Source organism: Vicia villosa, unplaced genomic scaffold (assembly GCF_029867415.1).
Source record: "Vicia villosa cultivar HV-30 ecotype Madison, WI unplaced genomic scaffold, Vvil1.0 ctg.005725F_1_1, whole genome shotgun sequence".
NCBI classification, from domain to species: domain Eukaryota; kingdom Viridiplantae; phylum Streptophyta; class Magnoliopsida; order Fabales; family Fabaceae; genus Vicia; species Vicia villosa.
The window spans coordinates 69,567-94,034 of NW_026706671.1; the positions used below are offsets into that span (position 1 = coordinate 69,567).

Sequence of the window (24,468 nt, forward strand, 5' to 3'; positions counted from 1 at the left end):
CTGAACCGAGAAACAACGGGTTGGTTTGGGTTGGATTGATCGGGTAGATAAAAAAATGCAAAAAATATTTGAAAAAAAAACTTATCTACATAAATTAATTTTTCATAATAATATAAACAAAATATAGTATTAATAGTGTTCAATTGTAAATATTAGACTAACAATATTTTCCTAATAGATTCAAAAATATCTAACAAGAAAAATATTTAATATAAAGGCTTTTGAATCTATAACTAGTCACTTGAGTTAGTATGATAATGAATGTGTTTCGTAACTCTACACTCAGTTACAACATTACACTAACAATTATTTAATAACAAATTAAAATAGCATAACTTGCGGCTTGCCCACATACGACATTTCACTTTTTTTTCTTGAAATTGAATGTTTAGTAGTAATTTTTATGATAATTAATTATGGTTGGTTTGGGTTAGATTTGCGGGTAAAAAATTGAAAATTTGATGACTGAACCAATTGTCATTAGATTTCATTGGTTTGGTTCGGTTCTTGCCCGAACTGAAAAAATGTCCAACCCAAATACTATGGTTTGGTTTGGATTTTGGTTTGACTCGGATTTACCCGAACCAATGAACACCCCTAACAATTGTTCTACAAGTCAATAAAAAATAAACAAAATACAATAAAAAAACATACTCTACTGAGTATGCCTAATACTAACACCCCGACTCCTCCTCGGCCTATGGTAACCCAAGGTATTTCGTGACTCAACAAGAATGGAACGTGCTAGGTCAATAGCTTCATCTCTATTTCTCTCAAACAACCCACACTCGATGCCCTCTCCTGTCATCCGCATAATGTTATGACAAATCGATAAGACATCAATTACATGATCATCTCTGGCCTACTCATTCTCCAGAATCTCCTCATGAGCAGGCCTACGTGGACGTCTCTGAGCGTCTGGTGTCATGTAAGGGTGTGACATAGAATAAAACCAACTCATGTAACCCTTAACATGATGCCACTCAGATGTGGCTTCTTGACTCCGGTACTCCTTCCGTACCATACGACTCTCAAAATTCGTCAGAATGTGATCAAGCTCTCTACGGACAACAATGATAGGAGCATTCTAAAGGGGGAACCTCGGAATGATCTAGACGTACCCAAACTTCTACATGCACCGCTCAGGCAGATATCTGCACATGATATTAGTCTCACATGCCAGCCATCTGGAATATAAGGAAATATGGTTGAATGGAATTCTATTCCGATGAATATTGTATGGCATCCATACGGCGTCATCATATGGAGTTTAGTTAATACACATGGAACGAAAGGATATCATTATTCCCTCTTCTAGGGATAAATCGACAAGCAACTGAATAGTCCTCGGTATACTCAGGGTCAAGCCCAAACCCGTGAATGTGGTGATAGACTGATAGTGGGCAAGGATCCATCCTGAAAAGAAAAAGAAAAAGAAATACTAGTAATAAGTGTGAAAATAAAGTTGTTTGTAACTTAATTGTGGGATTTGGAAATTACCATAAGTAGGGTGCACGAGCCCGTCATTTGCTTTGTCCTCCATTTATAACCTTCACTCAGGTTAAAATACAAGTAAACCAAGCATGCAGAACCCAAATTTCTTTCAAGAATGAACTTCAAGTCAATGAAATATTTGAGGTAAATCACATCCACGTAGGTTGCACTTTTGTCCACAAAAATGGACGTGCCAATAAAAAACACGAAGTAGCACCTCAGGGCACACTCCCTGTGGTAGGCAACCAAAAGGTCATCGACGTCTGGGTTTTCAGTTAACTCCAAGTTGTTGTGATTGAAATCAACCAACCAAGAGAACTTGGCATGTGCACCCCTAGTGCTACTACACTGCCTCATGGCTGTCTCAGGGTCAACTCCCAAATAAATCACTATCATCTCCACTGTCTCAACCATGGTGATCTTAAAATAATCAAGCAACCTTCCTCTAATGGGAAGGTGTAAGAGACGAGCTACATCATCCAATGTAATAGTCATCTCGTCGATGGGCGGGAAGAAAGATGACGTTTCGCTATGTCATCTCTCAACAAATGCAGCCTGCATGCCATGGTTGATGGTGGTGTACTCGAAAGCATAAAGATCTGCAAGCCTGGAGTTTTGGAGTATACTCTAGAACCACTCATTCTCGGGCTGATAGAGATGGTGAATCTTTCTTGCATGGTTCATAGACTTTAGACATTCACGTTCCTGTTGAGTGGAAACTGGAAATGGGTAGAGTGAGGTAGAGGGAAAAATTTTGTTTCTGAAAACTAAAGAAGGAGAAGGGGTGGGGGGGGGGGGGGGGGGGGGGGTTCTGACGCGAGCTTTAAATATGCTCACCTAATTCGGAGATGCATCTCCGAATTAATTTTTTAAATTTAAAAAAGAGTGTTTTCATATATATATTTCCGAATTAACCTGTGATTAAAATGAAGATTTAGGGTGCACAGAAATGTATCTCTAAAAACATATGACATTTTAAAAATTTCTCACATGACCGAAGCGAAATAACATGGGTGTGATTAAAAAATAGTAAATCAAATCTTATACATTATTTCTTATTACTTTAGTAATAATAAATCTAAATTGGAGTAATTAGTTTTCATTAAAAATATACTATTTTAAGAACTGAAAAAGAAAATATTCTCCATCTTTATATAATCTTCTAATAAAGTTTCCAAATATTACTATCATTCTTACACAATTATTATAATTACTTTTTTTCAATGATAAATTAAATAGAAACAGTCACATGTACCTTTACATCACTACTTATCAAAATCCATTTTCAATAACTAGTCAAACCTGTTTATTTTGTCTCAAACTCTGATGTTTAACCAGACAAAAGAAATTAAATGATGTATAATACCAATACCACTGTCTCACACCATCAAATCATCTCACACAGACCTTTTATACCAGAGAAGAGTATCATCCATCACTACCATTCTTTTTACAATATGGCCAACCAAAACAAACAACAACAAAACCACTAACAAAAACACAACACCACTGTTTTCTACTTCCTCTTCCCACAACATCAACAATGTCTCCTATGTTTCTGTTCCTCTTTCTCTCTTTCATTCTCCTTCAAGTTCAACCAGTTTTCTCTCTCAACCAAGAAGGTCTCTACCTGTACCAATTCAAGCTCTCCCTAGACGATCCCGACTCTTCTCTCTCCTCATGGAACAACCGCGACCAAACACCGTGTAACTGGTCCGGCATAACCTGCCACAACCAAACCACCACCACCACCGTAACTCAAATCAACCTCTCCAACTTCAACCTCGCCGGTCCACTACCAACCTCAATCCTCTGTCGTTTAACCAACCTCACCACTCTAATCCTCACCAACAACTCCATCAACCAAACACTCCCTCCAGACATTTCTCTTTGCACCTCCCTCTCTCACTTAGACCTCTCTCAAAACCTCCTCACTGGCACACTCCCAGAGACATTCCCTCTCCTCACTAACCTCCGTTATCTCGACTTAACGGCTAACAACTTCTCCGGCTCAATCCCAAACTCCTTCGGAACATTCCAGAAACTCGAAGTCATTTCACTAGTTTACAATCTTCTAGAATCCTCCATTCCCGCTTCGTTAGGAAACATCACCACTCTCAAAACTCTGAATCTCTCCTATAATCCGTTTCTACCGTCTCGGATTCCGCCGGAGATCGGAAACCTAACCAACCTCGAGATTCTCTGGCTTAGTTCATGTAATCTCGTCGGTGTTATTCCTCACTCATTCGGGAATTTGAAGAAACTCTCTGTGCTTGATCTTTCCATGAATAATCTTCAAGGTTCTATTCCGAGTTCGCTTTCTTTGATGACGAGTTTGAAGCAGATTGAGCTTTATAACAACTCGTTGTCCGGTGAGTTACCGTCCGGAATGTCGAACCTTACTTCGTTGAGGCTGATTGATGTTGCTATGAATAGTATTGGTGGTGTTATACCAGATGAGTTGTGTCGTTTACCGCTTGAGAGTTTGAATCTGTATGAGAATCGGTTTACCGGTGAGTTGCCGGCGAGTATAGCCGAATCTCCTAATCTCTACGAGTTTAAGATTTTTACAAACTTTTTATCCGGTGAGTTGCCGGAGAATCTCGGGAAGAATGGTCCGTTGATATGGTTTGATGTTTCAAATAATTCGTTCTCCGGTAAGATTCCGGCGAGTTTGTGCGAGCGCGGCGCGTTGGAGGAGTTACTGATGATACATAATTCGTTCTCCGGTGAAATACCAGCGAGTTTAGGTGGTTGTAGAAGTTTGGCGCGTGTTAGGTTAGGTTTTAACAAGTTGTCTGGCGAAGTTCCGGCGGGTTTTTGGGGGCTGCCGCATGTTTATCTTCTTGAACTTGTTGACAACTCGTTTTCGGGTTCGATTGGTAAGACTATTGGTGGAGCTGGGAATCTGTCTTTGTTGATTTTATCGAATAATAATTTCTCTGGTGCAATTCCTGAAGAGATTGGGAGGTTGGAAAATCTTCAGGAGTTTTCCGGTGGTAATAACCGGTTCAACTATTCGTTGCCGGAGAGTATTGTGAATCTTTCCCAGCTTGGGATTCTTGATCTTCACAACAATAAGATCTCTGGTGAGCTTCCAGAAGGAATTCCATCGCTTAAGAAACTCAACGAGTTGAATTTGGCGAATAACGAGATTGGTGGGGAAATTCCTGAGAAAATTGGGAGTATGTCTGTGCTTAACTTTCTTGATCTTTCCAGTAATCGGTTTTCGGGAAATGTTCCGATGAGTTTGCAGAATTTGAAGCTCAATCAGCTGAATTTGTCTTACAATTTGCTTTCTGGAGAGATTCCGCCTCTTATGGCTAAGGATATGTATAGGGATAGTTTTATCGGTAATCCTGGATTGTGCGGAGATTTGAAAGGTTTGTGTGATGCCAAAGGAGAGAGTAAGAGTGCTGATTTTGTTTGGCTGCTTAGAGCTATTTTCATAGTTGCGGCTTTGGTTTTTGTCTTTGGTGTGGTTTGGTTCTACTTCAAGTACAAGAATATTAAGAAGGCGAGATCTATCGATAAAACAAAATGGACATTGATGTCGTTTCATAAACTTGGTTTCGGTGAAGACGAGGTCTTGAATTGTCTTGATGAAGATAATGTCATAGGAAGCGGGTCGTCCGGGAAAGTCTACAAGGTTGTGCTTCGCAACGGTGAAGCTGTTGCAGTGAAGAAGATATGGGGAGGAGTTCAAATGGAGACGGAGAGTGGTGATACTGAAAAGAAACAATTCCAAGATAATGCTTTTGACGCGGAGGTTGAAACTTTGGGCAAGATTAGGCACAAAAACATTGTCAAACTATGGTGTTGTTGTACTACGAGGGATTGCAAGCTTTTGGTTTACGAGTATATGCCGAACGGTAGTCTTGGTGATTTGCTGCATAGCAATAAAGGAGGGTTGTTGGATTGGCCGACTAGGTATAAGATAGCTCTCGATTCTGCCGAAGGCCTCTCTTATCTGCATCATGATTGTGTTCCTCCGATAGTCCATAGAGATGTGAAATCGAATAACATCTTGTTGGATGAAGACTTTAGTGCAAAGGTTGCAGATTTCGGGTTAGCTAAGGCGGTTGAATCCAATGGGAAAGGAACTAAATCCATGTCCGTCATAGCTGGTTCTTGTGGTTATATTGCACCAGGTTAGCCGAAATTTCATTCATTCCATTTTGTCTTTATGTTTAATCTTATTGTGGCACTATACTAATGCTTAACTCATATTCACTGAATTTGTTGATCATTATTAGATTAATTTGAGGACAATTAGAAACTTTTTTGACATGATTGTAACCTTTTGCAGAATATGCATACACGCTTAGAGTGAACGAGAAGAGCGACACATATAGTTTCGGTGTTGTGATCCTCGAGTTAGTCACCGGAAGAAAGCCAGTAGATCCCGAATTCGGAGAAAAAGACTTAGTTATGTGGGCATGCAACACCTTAGATCAGAAAGGTGTCGACCACGTGCTTGACTCAAGGCTCGATTCTTTCTTCAAAGAAGAAATTTGCAAGGTCCTCAACATTGGCCTAATGTGCACTAGTCCTCTTCCAATCAACCGGCCCGGAATGAGAAGAGTAGTGAAAATGCTACAAGAAGTAGGCCCTGAAAGCCAATCAAAGTCCTCCCAAAAAGCCGGAAAGTTGTCCCCTTATTACTACGATGACGGGTCAGATCATGGAAGTGTTGCTTAATTTTGTTACATGCTTGTGAAATTCTAACTAAGCTTTTCTTCCTCTCTATGTTTTCCACTCATGATTTTTCTTCACAAAAATTGTTCAAAGAAATGATCTGAGAATTTATTTTAAGAGGGTCGAAAATAGAATCATGACAAGTTGATGTTTGTTCGACGAAATCAAGTCCTTTCCCTCCCTACTCAATTCAAATCCGCGTCTTTCGATTTCATTAATATCTCTTATATTCACAAGTGTGATATTTTGAGTTCTGACTATTAATAAATCTCGCCATAGTACTAATATCAGACAATTCAATTTTCATGTTAGAAAACCGTCCCTACATTTCGAATCTACAGTTAAACCATGCTCAAGCCCTGATAATATTTTGCATGTTACCAGTATAAATTCTTTGACTGCCATATGCATGAAAAATTTATACCTCTGATATGTGCTGGCTACAGCTATAAGAAGTGAGTTAATGAGGTGGTTAGGAAGGCACTGTCCTTGATGGTCCCATGTTTAATTACAGGTTCCATCCATGTGTGTTGCATACTAGTAGCTAGTAGTAGTACTATACTAGTGTGTTTTTGTGATTAATGCTGCTGGGGTATATAGATATGCAAATTCAAATGATCAGGGGATAGCAGTGTTAATTTTTAGCTGAATTATTCAGCTGTGGAATTTGGCAATTATTTGGTCAATTCTGATTTTGGCCGGTGGTTTGTTTTAATGACAACCATTCAGTTGTGTAAAGAAAGGTGTTGGAATTTGTTGTAAGGGTAGTTTTGTATTTTTGTTTGATTTTGATTGACAACTCTTATTTATCCGATTTATTTATTGTTTGATTGCTAAGACTATGTACAATGGTTACATTATTCAACACCCTACTTTTTCACTTTTTATCTTCCACATCATCTTCTCTCTCTTCCACCTAATAATTCAACACCTTTTCATTTTTTTTTCACTACAATGGTTTTGTTTAATAAAATCCAACACCCTTCCCCACATCATATTCTTATTTTCTTTTAAAGTTTTGTTTTTATGATTATATATTAATATCTATTATCAATTAAAATTAAATTAAAATAATTAATATTTAAACTTTTTTTTTAAATTTAATAATTTATTTATTTTTTCTAATTTTCTATTCTTAATTTTTTTCTTGCAAGTAATAAATAAGAGATGTAAAAATAGTTATTTTTTAAAAAAATAAAATTATAAAAAAACTTAAAAATGCAATTAATACACTAAACACACAACACACTAAAAAAGAAACACACAAAAAATGAAACACACATAATTTAATTAGTACAATAGACTCGGCTCACAAACAATTTATTTAATTATGAAATATTCCGAACTTTTCCCATATGTGTTTGACTAGATCTGCTTGCAATTCGTGATGTACATTTGAATCACGCATCACAGATCTAGCACGCACGTGATTCGCAAATGCAGGTAGCACCTCGGTCGAGAATGACTCCGGTGTACTAGACTCACTTGCCTCAGGGTGTTAAAAGGGTTATTGTTGAGATCCATTTCACTATAAGGATGTTTAGAGCTACAAACAATGATTTTTTTAAGGCTAAATAGAAAAAAAATTGAGAGAAAAAAGTGAATTTTTTTTTATGAGTCCAAATCAAATGAACCAAATCTCTATTTATAGAGGAAAAAAAATAATGAATTTTGATAAAAATAAAAATAAATAAAAAATTTATTTACTATGAAATAATTAATTTTAAATGATTAAAAGAAAATAAAATCTAAATAATCACAACAACCAATAAAATTGTGTAAAGTGTTGCATGTGGCCCCACTTTTTTCTCATTCAACATGTTGAATCTTTTCAACACCAATTAATCCACATCACATTAAACACCTCATTCAACAAACCATTGTAGACATTCAACTATTGAATAATTTTTTCAACACCCCCATTGTAAATGGTCTAATAGGTGTCATAATTATTAAAAGATGGAAAATGCTAAACATCACGAAAATAATAGTAGTCATGAGAATTCGCGAATGGAAAATGCTTTGTGAATTGCCTTTTAGATCTATCATCACTTCGCTTCATTTTCATTAATTTCATTGCAATAGTCTTGCCAATAAAATTAGTCTCACCTCTCATTCATCCTACTCAAATAAAATATCACTCTTATATGATTACATTTATTTTTCAAGCTATTAGATAGGAGAATATTAATAGGTGTCCTATAATTGTGTTTCAAAAAGTGTACTTGGCATGTTGTTTCTTTACTTATGTGCTTAAAAATTCGAATGAAGACTTCTTATTTTTTGTTTGTTTAAGGTGTAGAATAATATGGGAGTCTTTAGATGGTACTACATGCTTGTGGTTTTTTATTATATGTTTTTTAATATTAATTAAAGAAATTAGAATCAATCGTGATATTGGTTGGCCGATGTCTTCGTGACATATAGCATCACTCTTAAAAGATTTGTTAGGGTGTGTTTGTTTTTAAAACTTCTGTTTCACGAAAATTATTATCAGGAAGTTTATTTTTATCTTTGTGTTTGATAAATATAATAAATTTCTAAAAATATTTATAAAATATATTTTGTTTAACATTTTAAAATAAACATAAATGAAATAAATATATAAACGTGAGAAGTTATTGGGGTTATTCTATTGGAATATATAATTTTCACCGGAAATGAAAAAGAAAAAAATCAAATGCAAATAAAATTCCTAAGAATAAAATCTTCCCATATATATTTTATAAATACTTGATACAAACATAAAAATGTAAAATTTTAAAATTAGATTCCTTGGAATAAATCTAGAATTCATGAAACAAACTCCCCATTAAGAAACTAAAAGAAAATAAGACAAAAATTATGTTGAAAAAATTAAAAATTAAAATTTAAAGATATTTAATACAGTATTTGATTTTTCGGAAAATATATCTAAATATGATTTTTAACATGAACTCTTCAAAAAACTAAGTGCACTTGTTAATATTTTTTCTTAATTTATTTATTCAAAATTCAGCGGTTTACAAATATTTAAAAGTAAAGATTATCTGACTTAGAAGTTAGATACAACATACAAGTTTCTATTTTTACTCAACAACTTACAAAGTTATTAATTTAGAAAAAAATGTTAGAACTGATATAAGAAAGATTATAATGATATATGAGTTGCTTTGAAGATTCAATTTAACAAATATTAGAATTTAAGTATTGAATTTTTTTATTACATTTTTAAGTGAGAGCTTTGCTTTTATTGTTTCTTGAACTATTTTTATAGGGTCGAGATATCTACAATATTTATTAATCGTTATGAGGTCACTTATTTCATAATTCATTTTTTATTATTATTACTATTATTATTATTATTATTATTATTATTATTATTATTATTATTATTATTATTATTATTATTATTATTATTATTATTATTATTATTATTATTAAAAACTGGTCTCAGTTGTGATAACCTCCCCTCGATCCGGATGTCTAATCGCGGAACTGGTCTTAGTTATAATGATGTAAACAACCTCCCCTCGTTTCGGATGTCTGTATCTCGAAACTGGTCTCAGTTGTGATAACCTCCCCTCGATCTGGATGTAATCGCGGAACTGGTCTCAGTTATAATGATGTAAACAACCTCCTCTCGTTTCGGAAGTCTGTATCTCGAAACTGGTCTCAGTTGTGATAACCTCCCCTCGATCCGGATGTCCAATCGCGGAACTGGTCTCAGTTATATTGATGTAAACAACCTCCCCTCGTTTCGGATGTCTATATCTCGAAACCGGTCTCAGTTGTGATAACCTCCCCTCGATTCGGATGTGTAATCGCGGAACTGGTCTCAGTTGTGATAACCTTCCCTCGATCCAGATGTCTAATCGCAGAACTGGTCTCAATTATAATGATGTAAACAACCTCCCCTCGTTTCGGATGTCTGTATCTCGAAACTGGTCTCAGTTGTGATAACCTCCCCTCGATCCGAATGTCTAATCGCGGAACTGGTCTCAGTTATAATGGTGTAAACAACCTACCCTCGTATCAGATGTCTGTATCTCGAAACTGGTCTCAGTTGTGATAACCTCCCCTCGATCCGGATGTCTAATCACGGAACTGGTCTCAGTTATAATGATGTAAACAACCTCCCCTTGTTTCGGATGTCTGTATCTCGAAACTGGTCTCAGTTGTGATAACCTCCCCTCGATCCGGATGTCTAATCGCGGAACTGGTCTCAGTTATAATGATGTAAACAACCTCCCCTCGTTTTGGATATCTGTATCTCGAAACTGGTCTCAGTTGTGATAACCTCCCCTCGATTCAGATGTCAAATTGCGGAACTGGTATCAATTGTGATAACCTCCCCTCGATCTGGATGTCTAATCGCAGAACTAGTCTCAGTTATAATGATGTAAACAACTTCCCCTCGTTTCGGAGGTCTGTATCTCGAAACTGGTCTCAGTTGTGATAACCTCCCCTCGATTCGGATGTCTAATCGCGGAACTGGTCTCAATTAAAATGATGTAAACAAACTCCCCTCGTTTCAGATGTCTGTATCTCGAAACTGGTCTCAGTTGTGATAACCTCCCCTCGATCCGGATGTCTAATCGCGGAACTGGTCTCAGTTATAATGATGTAAACAACTTCCCCTCGTTTCGGATGTCTGTATCTCAAAACTGGTCTCAGTTATGATAACCTCCCCTCGATCCTGATGTCTAATCGCGGAACTGGTCTCAGTTATAATGATGTAAACAACCTCCCCTCGTTTCGGATGTCTATATCTCGAAACTGGTCTCAGTTGTGATAACCTCCCCTCGATCCGGATGTGTAATCGCGGAATTGGTCTCAGTTGTGATAACCTACCCTCGATCCGGATGTTTAATCGCGGAACTGGTATCAGTTATAATGATGTAAACAACCTCCTCTTGTTACGGATGTCTGTATCTCGAAACTAGTCTCAGTTGTGATAACCTCCCCTCGATCCGGATGTCTAATCGCGGAACTGGTCTCAATTATAATGATGTAAACAACCTCCCTTCGTTTTGGATGTCTGTATCTCAAAACTGGTCTCAGTTGTAATAACCTCCCCTCGATCCGGATGTCTAATCACGGAACTGGTCTCAGTTATAATGATGTAAACAACCTCCCCTTGTTTCGGATGTCTGAATCTCGAAACTGGTCTCAGTTGTGATAACCTCCCCTCGATCCGGATGTCTAATCGCAGAACTGGTCTCAGTTATAATGATGTATACAACCTCCCCTCGTTTCGGATGTCTGTATCTCGAAACTGGTCTCAGTTGTGATAACCTCCCCTCGATCCGGATGTCCAATCGCAGAACTGGTCTCAGTTATATTGATGTAAACAACCTCCCCTCGTTTCGGATGTCTATATCTCGAAACTGGTCTCAGTTGTGATAACCTCCCCTCGATCCGGATGTCTAATCACGGAACTGGTCTCAGTTATAATGATGTAAACAACCTCCCCTTGTTTCGGATGTCTGTATCTCGAAACTGGTCTCAGTTGTGATAACCTCCCCTCGATCCGGCTGTCTAATCGCGGAACTGGTCTCAGTTATAATGATGTAAACAACCTCCCCTCGTTTTGGATATCTGTATCTCGAAACTGGTCTCAGTTGTGATAACCTCCCCTCGATTCAGATGTCAAATTGCGGAACTGGTATCAATTGTGATAACCTCCCCTCGATCTGGATGTCTAATCGCAGAACTAGTCTCAGTTATAATGATGTAAACAACTTCCCCTCGTTTCGGAGGTCTGTATCTCGAAACTGGTCTCAGTTGTGATAACCTCCCCTCGATTCGGATGTCTAATCGCGAAACTGGTCTCAATTAAAATGATGTAAACAAACTCCCCTCGTTTCAGATGTCTGTATCTCGAAACTGGTCTCAGTTGTGATAACCTCCCCTCGATCCGGATGTCTAATCGCGGAACTGGTCTCAGTTATAATGATGTAAACAACTTCCCCTCGTTTCGGATGTCTGTATCTCAAAACTGGTCTCAGTTATGATAACCTCCCCTCGATCCTGATGTCTAATCGCGGAACTGGTCTCAGTTATAATGATGTAAACAACCTCCCCTCGTTTCGGATGTCTATATCTCGAAACTGGTCTCAGTTGTGATAACCTCCCCTCGATCCGGATGTGTAATCGCGGAATTGGTCTCAGTTGTGATAACCTACCCTCGATCCGGATGTTTAATCGCGGAACTGGTATCAGTTATAATGATGTAAACAACCTCCTCTTGTTACGGATGTCTGTATCTCGAAACTAGTCTCAGTTGTGATAACCTCCCCTCGATCCGGATGTCTAATCGCGGAACTGGTCTCAATTATAATGATGTAAACAACCTCCCTTCGTTTTGGATGTCTGTATCTCAAAACTGGTCTCAGTTGTAATAACCTCCCCTCGATCCGGATGTCTAATCACGGAACTGGTCTCAGTTATAATGATGTAAACAACCTCCCCTTGTTTCGGATGTCTGAATCTCGAAACTGGTCTCAGTTGTGATAACCTCCCCTCGATCCGGATGTCTAATCGCAGAACTGGTCTCAGTTATAATGATGTATACAACCTCCCCTCGTTTCGGATGTCTGTATCTCGAAACTGGTCTCAGTTGTGATAACCTCCCCTCGATCCGGATGTCCAATCGCAGAACTGGTCTCAGTTATATTGATGTAAACAACCTCCCCTCGTTTCGGATGTCTATATCTCGAAACTGGTCTCAGTTGTGATAACCTTCCCTCGATCCGGATGTGTAATCGCGGAACTGGTCTCAGTTGTGATAACTTCCCCTCGATCCGGATGTCTAATCACAGAACTGGTCTCAGTTATAATGATGTAAACAACCTCCCCTCGTTTCGGATGTCTGTATCTCGAAACTGGTCTCAGTTGTGATAACCTCCCCTCGATCCGGATGTCTAATCGCGGAACTAGTCTCAATTATAATGATGTAAACAACCTCCCCTCGTTTCGGATGTCTGTGTCTCGAAACTGGTCTCAGTTGTGATAACCTCCCCTCGATCCGAATGTCTAATCGCGGAACTGGTCTCAGTTATAATGATGTAAACAACCTCCCCTCGTTTCGGATGTCTGTATCTCAAAACTGGTCTCAGTTATGATAACCTCCCCTCGATCCGGATGTCTAATCGCGGAACTGGTCTCAGTTATAATGATGTAAACAACCTCCCCTCGTTTCGGATGTCTATATCTCGAAACTGGTCTCAGTTGTGGTAACCTCCCCTCGATCCGGATGTGTAATCGCGGAATTGGTCTCAGTTGTGATAACCTACCCTCGATCCGGATGTTTAATCGCGGAACTGGTATCAGTTATAATGATGTAAACAACCTCCTCTCGTTTCGGATGTCTGTATCTCAAAACTAGTCTAAGTTGTGATAACCTCCCCTCGATTCGGATGTCTAATCGCGGAACTGGTCTCAATTATAATGATGTAAACAACCTCCCCTCGTTTTGGATGTCTGTATCTCAAAACTGGTCTCAGTTGTAATAACCTCCCCTCGATCCGGATGTCTAATCGCGGAACTGGTCTCATTTATAATGATGTAAACAACCTCCCCTCGTTTCGGATGTCTGTATCTCGAAACTGGTCTCAGTTTAACCTCCCCTCGATCCGGATGTCTAATCGCGGAAATGGTCTCAGTTATAATGATGTAAACAACCTCCCCTCGTTTCGGATGTCTGTATCTCGAAACTGGTCTCAGTTGTGATAACCTCCCCTCGATCCGGATGTCTAATCGCGGAACTAGTCTCAATTATAATGATGTAAACAACCTCCCCTCGTTTCGGATGTCTGTGTCTCGAAACTGGTCTCAGTTGTGATAACCTCCCCTCGATCCGAATGTCTAATCGCGGAACTGGTCTCAGTTATAATGATGTAAACAACCTCCCCTCGTTTCGGATGTCTGTATCTCAAAACTGGTCTCAGTTATGATAACCTCCCCTCGATCCGGATGTCTAATCGCGGAACTGGTCTCAGTTATAATGATGTAAACAACCTCCCCTCGTTTCGGATGTCTATATCTCGAAACTGGTCTCAGTTGTGGTATCCTCCCCTCGATCCGGATGTGTAATCGCGGAATTGGTCTCAGTTGTGATAACCTACCCTCGATCCGGATGTTTAATCGCGGAACTGGTATCAGTTATAATGATGTAAACAACCTCCTCTCGTTTCGGATGTCTGTATCTCAAAACTAGTCTAAGTTGTGATAACCTCCCCTCGATTCGGATGTCTAATCGCGGAACTGGTCTCAATTATAATGATGTAAACAACCTCCCCTCGTTTTGGATGTCTGTATCTCAAAACTGGTCTCAGTTGTAATAACCTCCCCTCGATCCGGATGTCTAATCGCGGAACTGGTCTCATTTATAATGATGTAAACAACCTCCCCTCGTTTCGGATGTCTGTATCTCGAAACTGGTCTCAGTTGTGATAACCTCCCCTCGATCCGGATGTCTAATCGCGGAAATGGTCTCAGTTATAATGATGTAAACAACCTCCCCTCGTTTCGGATGTCTGTATCTCGAAACTGGTCTCAGTTGTGATAACCTCCCCTCGATCCGGATGTCTAATCGCGGAACTGGTCTCAGTTATAATGATGTAAACAACCTCCCCTCGTTTTGGATATCTGTATCTCGAAACTGGTCTCAGTTGTGATAACCTCCCCTCGAATCAGATGTCTAATCGCGGAACTGGTCGCAGTTGTGATAACCTCCCCTCGATCCGGATGTCTAATCGCAGAAATGGTCTCAGTTATAATGATGTAAACAACCTCCCCTCGTTTCGGATGTCTGTATCTCGAAACTGGTCTCGATTGTGATAACCTCTCCTCGATCCGGATGTCTAATCGCGGAACTGGTCTCAGTTATAATGATGTAAACAACCTCCCCTCGTTTTAGATGTTTGTATCTCGAAACTGGTCTCAGTTGTGATAACCTCCCCTCGATCCGGATGTCTAATCGCGGAACTGGTCTCAGTTATAATGATGTAAACAACCTCCCCTCGTTTCAGATGTCTGTATCTCGAAACAGGTCTCAGTTGTGATAACCTCCCCTCGATCCGGAAGTCTAATTGCGGAACTAGTCTCAGTTATAATGATGTAAACAACCTCCCCTCGTTTCAGATGTCTATATCTTGAAACTGGTCTCAGTTGTGATAACCTCCCCTCGATCCGGATGTGTAATCGCGGAAATTGTCTCGGTTGTGATAACCTCCCCTCGATCCGGATGTTTAATCGCGGAACTGGTCTCAGTTATAATGATGTAAACAACCTCCCCTCATTTCGGATGTCTGTATCTCGAAACTGGTCTCAGTTGTGATAACCTCCCCTCGATCCGGATGTCTATTCGCGGAACTGGTCTCAATTATAATAATGTAAACAACCTCCCCTCGTTTCGGATGTCTGTATCTCGAAACTGGTCTCAGTTGTGAATATCTCCCCTCGATTCGGATGTCTAATCGCGGAACTGGTCTCAGTTGTGATAACCTCCCCTCGATCCTGATGTTTAATCGCAGAAGTGGTCTCAGTTATAATGATGTAAACAACCTCCCCTCGTTTCGGATGTCTGTATCTCGAAACTGGTCTCAGTTGTGATAACCTCCCCTCAATGCGGATGTCTAATCGCGGAACTGGTCTCAGTTATAATGATGTAAACAACCTCCCATCGTTTCGGATGTCTGTATCTCGAAACTGGACTCAGTTGTGATAACCTCCCCTCAATCCGGATGTCTACTCGCGGAACTGGTCTCAGTTATAATGATGTAAACAACCTCCCCTCGTTTCGGATGTCTATATCTCGAAACTGGTCTCAGTTGTGATAACCTCCCCTCGATCCGGATGTGTAATCGCGGAACTAGTCTCAGTTGTGATAACCTCCCCTCGATCCGGATGTCTAATCGTAGAACCGGTCTCAGTTATAGTGATGTAATCAACCTCCTCTCGTTTCGGATGTCTGTATCTCGAAACTGGTCTCAATTGTGATAACCTCCCCTCGATCCGGATGTCAAATCGCGGAACTGGTCTCAATTATAATGATGTAAACAACCTCCCCTCGTTTCGGATGTCTATATCTCGAAACTGGTCTCAGTTGTGATAACCTCCCCACGATCCGGATGTGTAATCGCGGAACTGGTCTCAGTTGTGATAACCTCCCCTCGATCCGGATGTTTAATCACGGAACTGGTCTCAGTTATAATGATGTAAACAACCTCCCCTCGTTTCGGATGTCTGTATCTCGAAACTGGTCTCAGTTGTGATAACCTCCCATCATCCGGATGTCTAATCGCGGAACTGGTCTCAATTATAATGATGTAAACAACCTGCCCTCGTTTTGGATGTCTGTATCTCGAAACTGGTCTCAGTTGTGATAACCTCCCCTCGATCCGGAAGTCTAATCGCGGAACTGGTCTCAGTTATAATGATGTAAACAACCTCCCCTCGTTTCGGATGTCTGTATCTCGAAACTGGTCTCGATTGTGATAACCTCTCCTCGATTCGGATGTCTAATCGCGGAACTGGTCTCAGTTATAATGATATAAACAACCTCCCCTCGTTTCGGATGTCTGTATCTCGAAACTGGTCTCAGTTGTGATAACCTCCCCTCGATCCGAATGTCTAATCGCGGAACTGGTCTCAGTTATAATGATGTAAACAACCTCCCCTCGTTTCGGATGTCTGTATCTCAAAACTGGTCTCAGTTATGATAACCTCCCCTCGATCCGGATGTCTAATCGCGGAACTGGTCTCAGTTATAATGATGTAAACAACCTCCCCTCGTTTCGGATGTCTATATCTCGAAACTGGTCTCAGTTGTGGTAACCTCCCCTCGATCCGGATGTGTAATCGCGGAATTGGTCTCAGTTGTGATAACCTACCCTCGATCCGGATGTTTAATCGCGGAACTGGTATCAGTTATAATGATGTAAACAACCTCCTCTCGTTTCGGATGTCTGTATCTCAAAACTAGTCTCAGTTGTGATAACCTCCCCTCGATCCGGATGTCTAATCGCGGAAATGGTCTCAGTTATAATGATGTAAACAACCTCCCCTCGTTTCGGATGTCTGTATCTCGAAACTGGTCTCAGTTGTGATAACCTCCCCTCGATCCGGATGTCTAATCGCGGAACTGGTCTCAGTTATAATGATGTAAACAACCTCCCCTCGTTTTGGATATCTGTATCTCGAAACTGGTCTCAGTTGTGATAACCTCCCCTCGATTCAGATGTCTAATCGCGGAACTGGTCGCAGTTGTGATAACCTCCCCTCGATCCGGATGTCTAATCGCAGAAATGGTCTCAGTTATAATGATGTAAACAACCTCCCCTCGTTTCGGATGTCTGTATCTCGAAACTGGTCTCGATTGTGATAACCTCTCCTCGATCCGGATGTCTAATCGCGGAACTGGTCTCAGTTATAATGATGTAAACAACCTCCCCTCGTTTTAGATGTTTGTATCTCGAAACTGGTCTCAGTTGTGATAACCTCCCCTCGATCCAGATGTCTAATCGCGGAACTGGTCTCAGTTATAATGATGTAAACAACCTCCCCTCGTTTCGGATGTCTGTATCTCGAAACAGGTCTCAGTTGTGATAACCTCCCCTCGATCCGGAAGTCTAATTGCGGAACTAGTCTCAGTTATAATGATGTAAACAACCTCCCCTCGTTTCAGATGTCTATATCTTGAAACTGGTCTCAGTTGTGATAACCTCCCCTCGATCCGGATGTGTAATCGCGGAAATTGTCTCGGTTGTGATAACCTCCCCTCGATCCGGATGTTTAATCGCGGAACTGGTCTCAGTTATAATGATGTAAACAACCTCCCCTCATTTCGGATGTCTGTATCTCGAAACTGGTCTCAGTTGTGATAACCTCCCCTCGATCCGGATGTCTATTCGCGGAACTGGTCTCAATTATAATAATGTAAACAACCTCCCCTCGTTTCGGATGTCTGTATCTCGAAACTGGTCTCAGTTGTGAATACCTCCCCTCGATTCGGATGTCTAATCGCGGAACTGGTCTCAGTTGTGATAACCTCCCCTCGATCCTGATGTTTAATCGCAGAAGTGGTCTCAGTTATAATGATGTAAACAACCTCCCCTCGTTTCGGATGTCTGTATCTCGAAACTGGTCTCAGTTGTGATAACCTCCCCTCGATGCGGATGTCTAATCGCGGAACTGGTCTCAGTTATAATGATGTAAACAACCTCCCATCGTTTCGGATGTCTGTATCTCGAAACTGGACTCAGTTTTGATAACCTCCCCTCAATCCGGATGTCTACTCGCGGAACTGGTCTCAGTTATAATGATGTAAACAACCTCCCCTCGTTTCGGATGTCTATATCTCGAAACTGGTCTCAGTTGTGATAACCTCCCCTCGATCCGGATGTGTAATCGCGGAACTAGTCTCAGTTGTGATAACCTCCCCTCGATCCGGATGTCTAATCGTAGAACTGGTCTCAGTTATAATGATGTAATCAACCTCCTCTCGTTTCGGATGTCTGTATCTCGAAACTGGTCTCAATTGTGATAAACTCCCCTCGATCCGGATGTCTAATCACGGAACTGGTCTCAATTATAATGATGTAAACAACCTCCCCTCGTTTCGGATGTCTATATCTCGAAACTGGTCTCAGTTGTGATAACTTCCCCTCGATCCGGATGTGTAATCGCGGAACTGGTCTCAGTTGTGATAACCTCCCCTCGATCCGGATGTTTAATCACGGAACTGGTCTCAGTTATAATGATGTAAACAACCTCCCCTCGTTTCGGATGTCTGTATCTCGAAACTGGTCTCAGTTGTGATAACCTCCCCTCATCCGGATGTCTAATCGCGGAACTGGTCTCAATTATAATGATGTAAACAACCTGCCCTCGTTTTGGATGTCTGTATCTCGAAACTGGTCTCAGTTGTGATAACCTCCCCTCGATCCAGAAGTCTAATCGCGGAACTGGTCTCAGTTATAATGATGTAAACAACCTCCCCTCGTTTCGGACGTCTGTATCTCGAAACTGGTCTCAGTTGTGATAACCTCCCCTCGATCCGGATGTCTAATCGCGGAACTGGTCTCAGTTATAATGATGTAAACAACCTCCCCTCGTTTCAGATATTTGTATCTCGAAACTGGTCTCAGTTGTGATAACCTCCCCTCGATCCGGATGTCTAATCGCGGAACTGGTCTCAGTTATAATGATGTAAACAACCTCCCCTCGTTTTGGATATCTGTATCTCGAAACTGGTCTCAGTTGTGATAACCTCCTCTCGATTCAAATGTCTAATCTCGGAACTGGTCTCAGTTGTGATAACCTCCCCTCGATCTAGATGTCTAATCGCAGAACTGGTCTTAGTTATAATGATGTAAACAACCTCCCCTCGTTTCGGATGTCTGTATCTCGAAACTGGTCTCAGTTGTGATAACCTCCCCTCGATCCGGATGTCTAATCGCGGAACTGGTCTCAGTTATAATGATGTAAACAACCTCCCCTCGTTTCGGATGTCTGTATTTCGAAACTGGTCTCAGTTGTGATAACCTCCCCTCGATCCGGATGTCTAATCGCAGAACTAGTCTCAGTTATAATGATGTAAACAACCTCCCCTCGTTTCGGATGTCTGTATCTCGAAACTGGTCTCAGTTGTGATAACCTCCCCTCGATCCAGATGTCTAATCGCGGAACTGGTCTCAGTTATAATAATGTAAACAACCTCCCCTCGTTTCGGATGTCTATATTTCGAAATTGGTCTTAGTTGTGATAACCTCCCCTCGATCCGAATGTCTAATCGCGGAACTGGTCTCAGTTATAATGATGTAAACAACCTGCCCTCATTTCGGATGTCTATATCTCGAAACTGGTCTCAGTTGTGATAACCTCCCCTCGATCCGGATGTGTAATCGCGGAACTGGTCTCAGTTGTGATAACCTTCCCTCGATCCGGATGTTTAATTGCGGAACTGGTCTCAGTTATAATGATGTAAACAACCTCCCCTCGTTTCGGATGTCTGTATCTCGAAACTGGTCTCAGTTGTGATAACCTCCCCTCGATCCGGATGTCTAATCGCAGAACTGGTCTCAATTATAATGATGTAAACAACCTCCCCTCGTTTTGGATGTCTGTATCTCGAAACTGGTCTCAGTTGTGATAACCTCCCCTCGATCCGGATGTCTAATCGCGGAACTGGTCTCAGTTATAATGATGTAAACAACCTCCCCTCGTTTCGGATGTCTGTATCTCGAAACTGGTCTCATAAAAGTTAAAATTAATTTATGTTTTGTTGTGTCAGCTGTATTTGTCAGTTTTGTGTTACGACTAGGTTTATGTTGCATTTTAATAACTCTGTAGTTTCAGGTTGGAGGCCACTAGAATTGATTATAGAGGTGACTAAAATGGATTATAGAGGTGTAAAATTGATTTGACATGTTTAATTATCATCGAGTACAATTAATTTTGCTTTTGGATTTGATTCTAATATGAAGTTATGATTTATAGTTTTTCATTTTTAAACCCGGTGAAATTTATAGTTCAAACTTACTTTTAATATAAAAATCACTCAATCAATTCTAGGGATAGAAATCACATATTATAACTAAAATCAATTTAGAAAACAAAATCAATTCTACTTTTAATAAAATAAACACCTCAAAATCATGCCAAATTAATTTTACAACTCAAGAATTAATTCTAAATCTTTCAAAAGCAAAAGCAAAAGCAAATCCAAATCCAAATCCAAATATACTAATAATAAAGAATTTCTATTTCATTGTAGGAGGGACATTTGCTCTATATTCTTTACTTTGTAGACATCTCAATATTGGGTTCTTCTCCCCCAAACAGGTGGGTTTGAACTCACCTAGGGTTACTGAATCACAGACTTGGCTTGCTAAGTTGTTGAAAAATAGCTTCGTTGCAAGAAGGCTTTTGATTTTCCTTAGAATGATGGGTACGTGTATGCTTGTTGGTGATGGTGTACTCACACCTGCCATTTCAGGTTTGTGAATATTTGTTTTTGGTCTCTTTGAAATGTGGTTTTATTTGGGTTAATTTGTGGATTCGTTTATCTTCTCAGTCTTGGCAGCAATGGCTGGCGTTAGAGCCCCTTTTCCTTCCTTTAACAAAAGTAAGTATTCACTTGCAACTACAATCTTTTTATAGCCTGTGTGTTGTTTTTACTCCCAGGCCATTATTTAAGTAGGTTTTGACGTATGACAACTTTCACCAAATATATGCAATTAAGAAATTTCCTTTCTTGCTCAGATTGTGTTCAAGTATTGTGTAGGATCCCGTCCTGAACGCTTACTGTTAGAACAATGTTCAACGTTATGATAACTATTTGGTTAGGAAACTGTAGCAAGGGGAAATCGACCATGCATTATCCCCGAACAAATGCCGGTGTATAGAAAAAATGGACAATAAAGTACCCCTACAATGTCAATTTTTGTTATAGTATATCTTGTGCACAAGTTCTTCGCGCCATTTAGTATTTTCCTTATTGTTATTGTTTACTGGATACCAACTTAGGATGAGTAGCTTGTGACCACCATACTCATTTAAATGATTTTACTAACACAGTTCTGTGCATGTTTGATATAAATAATAATATAAATAATTAACTTTTCATCTTACAAATCACTACCAATACAATACATATTTAATATAATTGAATTTATATAATTATTATTATCATTTTACAATTAAATAATTGATTTAAAATTTATATGTATTCTTAAATATATTTTATATCATATAAACATGTGCCAACATACATATAAAACTATGCTTTATTGATAAATTTCTGTTATAATTGATGATGTGATGTTACAATATTCCATACATTGAATTTAATATATTAGTATTTTATTATAATTGATGATGTGATGTTACAATATTCCATACATTGAATTTAATATATTAGTATATGCAATTACAAATATTCTAAGGTGGATTAAATTTTAAAAAATTGATATTCTTATATTAAAAGATATACTACACCTTATTTAGTGGTCACCATTAAGATGAACATTTTTTATTAAAAAATTAATAATTTGTTTTAAAAAAATAATTTTTATTAATTTTTTTTTTAATTAAAGAAGATCGATATAAAAATTGTGTAAGTAATTAACTTTATTATTCAATTAATCAATATTTTTCCCTTCATTATTTATAATAATAAAAATTACTTTAATATCTAAGCGTTTATTAATCAACTTTGTCATTTATTAACCAACATTTTAAATTTTATTAATTAATTTTATTTTATTATTAAAAATTATTTTTAATATCTAATAGTTTATTAACCTAATTCAATATTTCATTAATCAAAACCTTCCACTTTATTAATCAAATTGGTTTTAGAACAATAAATTATTTTTAATATCTATATATTTATTAACTAAACTATAAATTATATTTAACATCTATTTAAATTCAATTAATCAATTTTATATTACTACAATTCATGTATGGTTCAAGGGCAATATTCATAAAACTTTTCATGTCACTGTATACTATTTATGATGTATATCATGAACAGTGAATTTAGGTGTACGGAATGACCTTAAAATAGTATTGGAAATAAATTTAATATATTATATAGATGGGTGGGCAACAAATGAAGTCCTATTTATACTGAGTTATTGGAGTTGGAATAGTTGCATTGCTATATTCACTTGGAGAAGAGTGAGTAGTGTTTGGTGACTACTAAGTTTAGTCTTCGTTTAGTTTTCTGAGTTTGGCTCCATGGATGACCATAATCTCAATCCTCCTTCCTCAAACGATGCTGTCCTCAACGTTCCTGGTCCTTATCCATGTATTCAACAACAGGTTCGTATTCATTTACTTAGCTTTTTTTTTCTAGCCTATTATTACTATGAATCATTCAAACAATGCATTGCAGGGAAAGGGGAAACAGGGCAATATAGTCCTTGCATACAAGAGTTTAGGTGTGGTTTTCGGAGCTCTCGTCACTAATCCGCTTTTCGTTTACCCTTCAATGCATCTGAGTTCTCCAACTAAAGAGGACTATTTGAGACTTTATAGTATTATGTTCTGGAGCCTCACTCTCATTGGTCTTGTTAAGTACGCTAACATTGCCATCAAAGCTGATGATCATGGCGAAGGTAGCTTACCTCACTTACCTTTAACTTATGAAACACATACTCAGACACAAACACCACAACACGATATGATATGAAGACTCCGACTTTGATAATATTAAAAACATAGGATATCAAAATCGCCACATATATCAAAATATTTTAATAAAAATTAGTGTATTTAATTTTTCATTAATAATATTCTTTCAATACATACAAAAATATCCAAAGATGTGAAAGGTACATTTAAAAAACAATTATTTTTTTTAAAGACTTTTCATAAGTCTTGAAATTGAAACAATGAAATATATTTTTTAAGACACTTTGACTTTTCGGGTCTGATTATTGGTGTTGTGGCCTATGTGGCATCAACATTTTTGTTTGATCTAATTAATTTATGCTTATTTTAGTGTTATGTCCTGTTTTATTTTTATTTTTTTTATAAGAAATGATTATATTAATGTCAGTATTAGGGGTACTCAAACCCGCTTACAAAATAACGATAACAAAGTTTAGATAAAGAAAAATTGTAAACCAATTAAACTTAATTGAGATAAAACAAAAAACTTTTGTGGAATTCATAAAAGTTACAATTAATTTATGTTTTGTTGTGTCAGCTGTATTTGTCAGTTTTGTGTTACAACTAGGTTTATGTTGCATTTTAATAACTCTGTAGTTTCAGGTTGGAGGCCACTAGAATTGATAAAATTGATTATAGAGGTGTAAAATTGATTTGACATGTTTAATTATCATCGAGTACAATTAATTTTGCTTTTGGATTTGATTCTAATATGAAGTTATGATTTATAGTTTTTCATTTTTAAACCCGGTGAAATTTATAGTTCAAACTTACTTTTAATATAAAAATCACTCAATCAATTCTAGGGATAGAAATCACATATTATAACTAAAATCAAATTAGAAAACAAAATCAATTCTACTTTTAATAAAATAAACACCTCAAAATCATGCCAAATTAATTTTACAACTCAAGAATTAATTCTAAATCTTTCAAAAGCAAAAGCAAATCCAAATCCAAATCCAAATCCAAATATACTAATAATAAAGAATTTCTATTTCATTGTAGGAGGGACATTTGCTCTATATTCTTTACTTTGTAGACATCTCAATATTGGGTTCTTCTCTCCCAAACAGGTGGGTTTGAACTCACCTAAGGTTACTGAATCAC

The 24,468-nt window shown here is 38.5% G+C and overlaps 1 protein-coding gene across 1 annotated transcript; it reads left to right on the forward strand.

The window, feature by feature from the left end:
• Positions 1-2,803: 2,803 nt before the first annotated feature.
• LOC131642735 (receptor-like protein kinase HSL1) lies at positions 2,804-7,121 on the forward strand. The gene is made up of 2 exons (XM_058912955.1): positions 2,804-5,645; positions 5,804-7,121. Exons 1-2 carry the CDS (start codon positions 3,038-3,040, stop codon positions 6,193-6,195), a joined length of 3,000 nt encoding a protein of 999 aa, XP_058768938.1. The 5' UTR covers positions 2,804-3,037; the 3' UTR covers positions 6,196-7,121.
• The last annotated feature ends 17,347 nt before the right edge of the window (positions 7,122-24,468 follow it).

Excerpts from the sequence above, each read along its gene's own strand:
- LOC131642735 (XM_058912955.1), top strand. The coding sequence starts at position 3,038 with ATGTCTCCTATGTTTCTGTTCCTCTTTCTCTCTTTCATTCTCCTTCAA. Across the intron at positions 5,646-5,803 it reads TTGTGGTTATATTGCACCAG|AATATGCATACACGCTTAGA; the intron begins GTTAGCCGAAAT and ends AACCTTTTGCAG.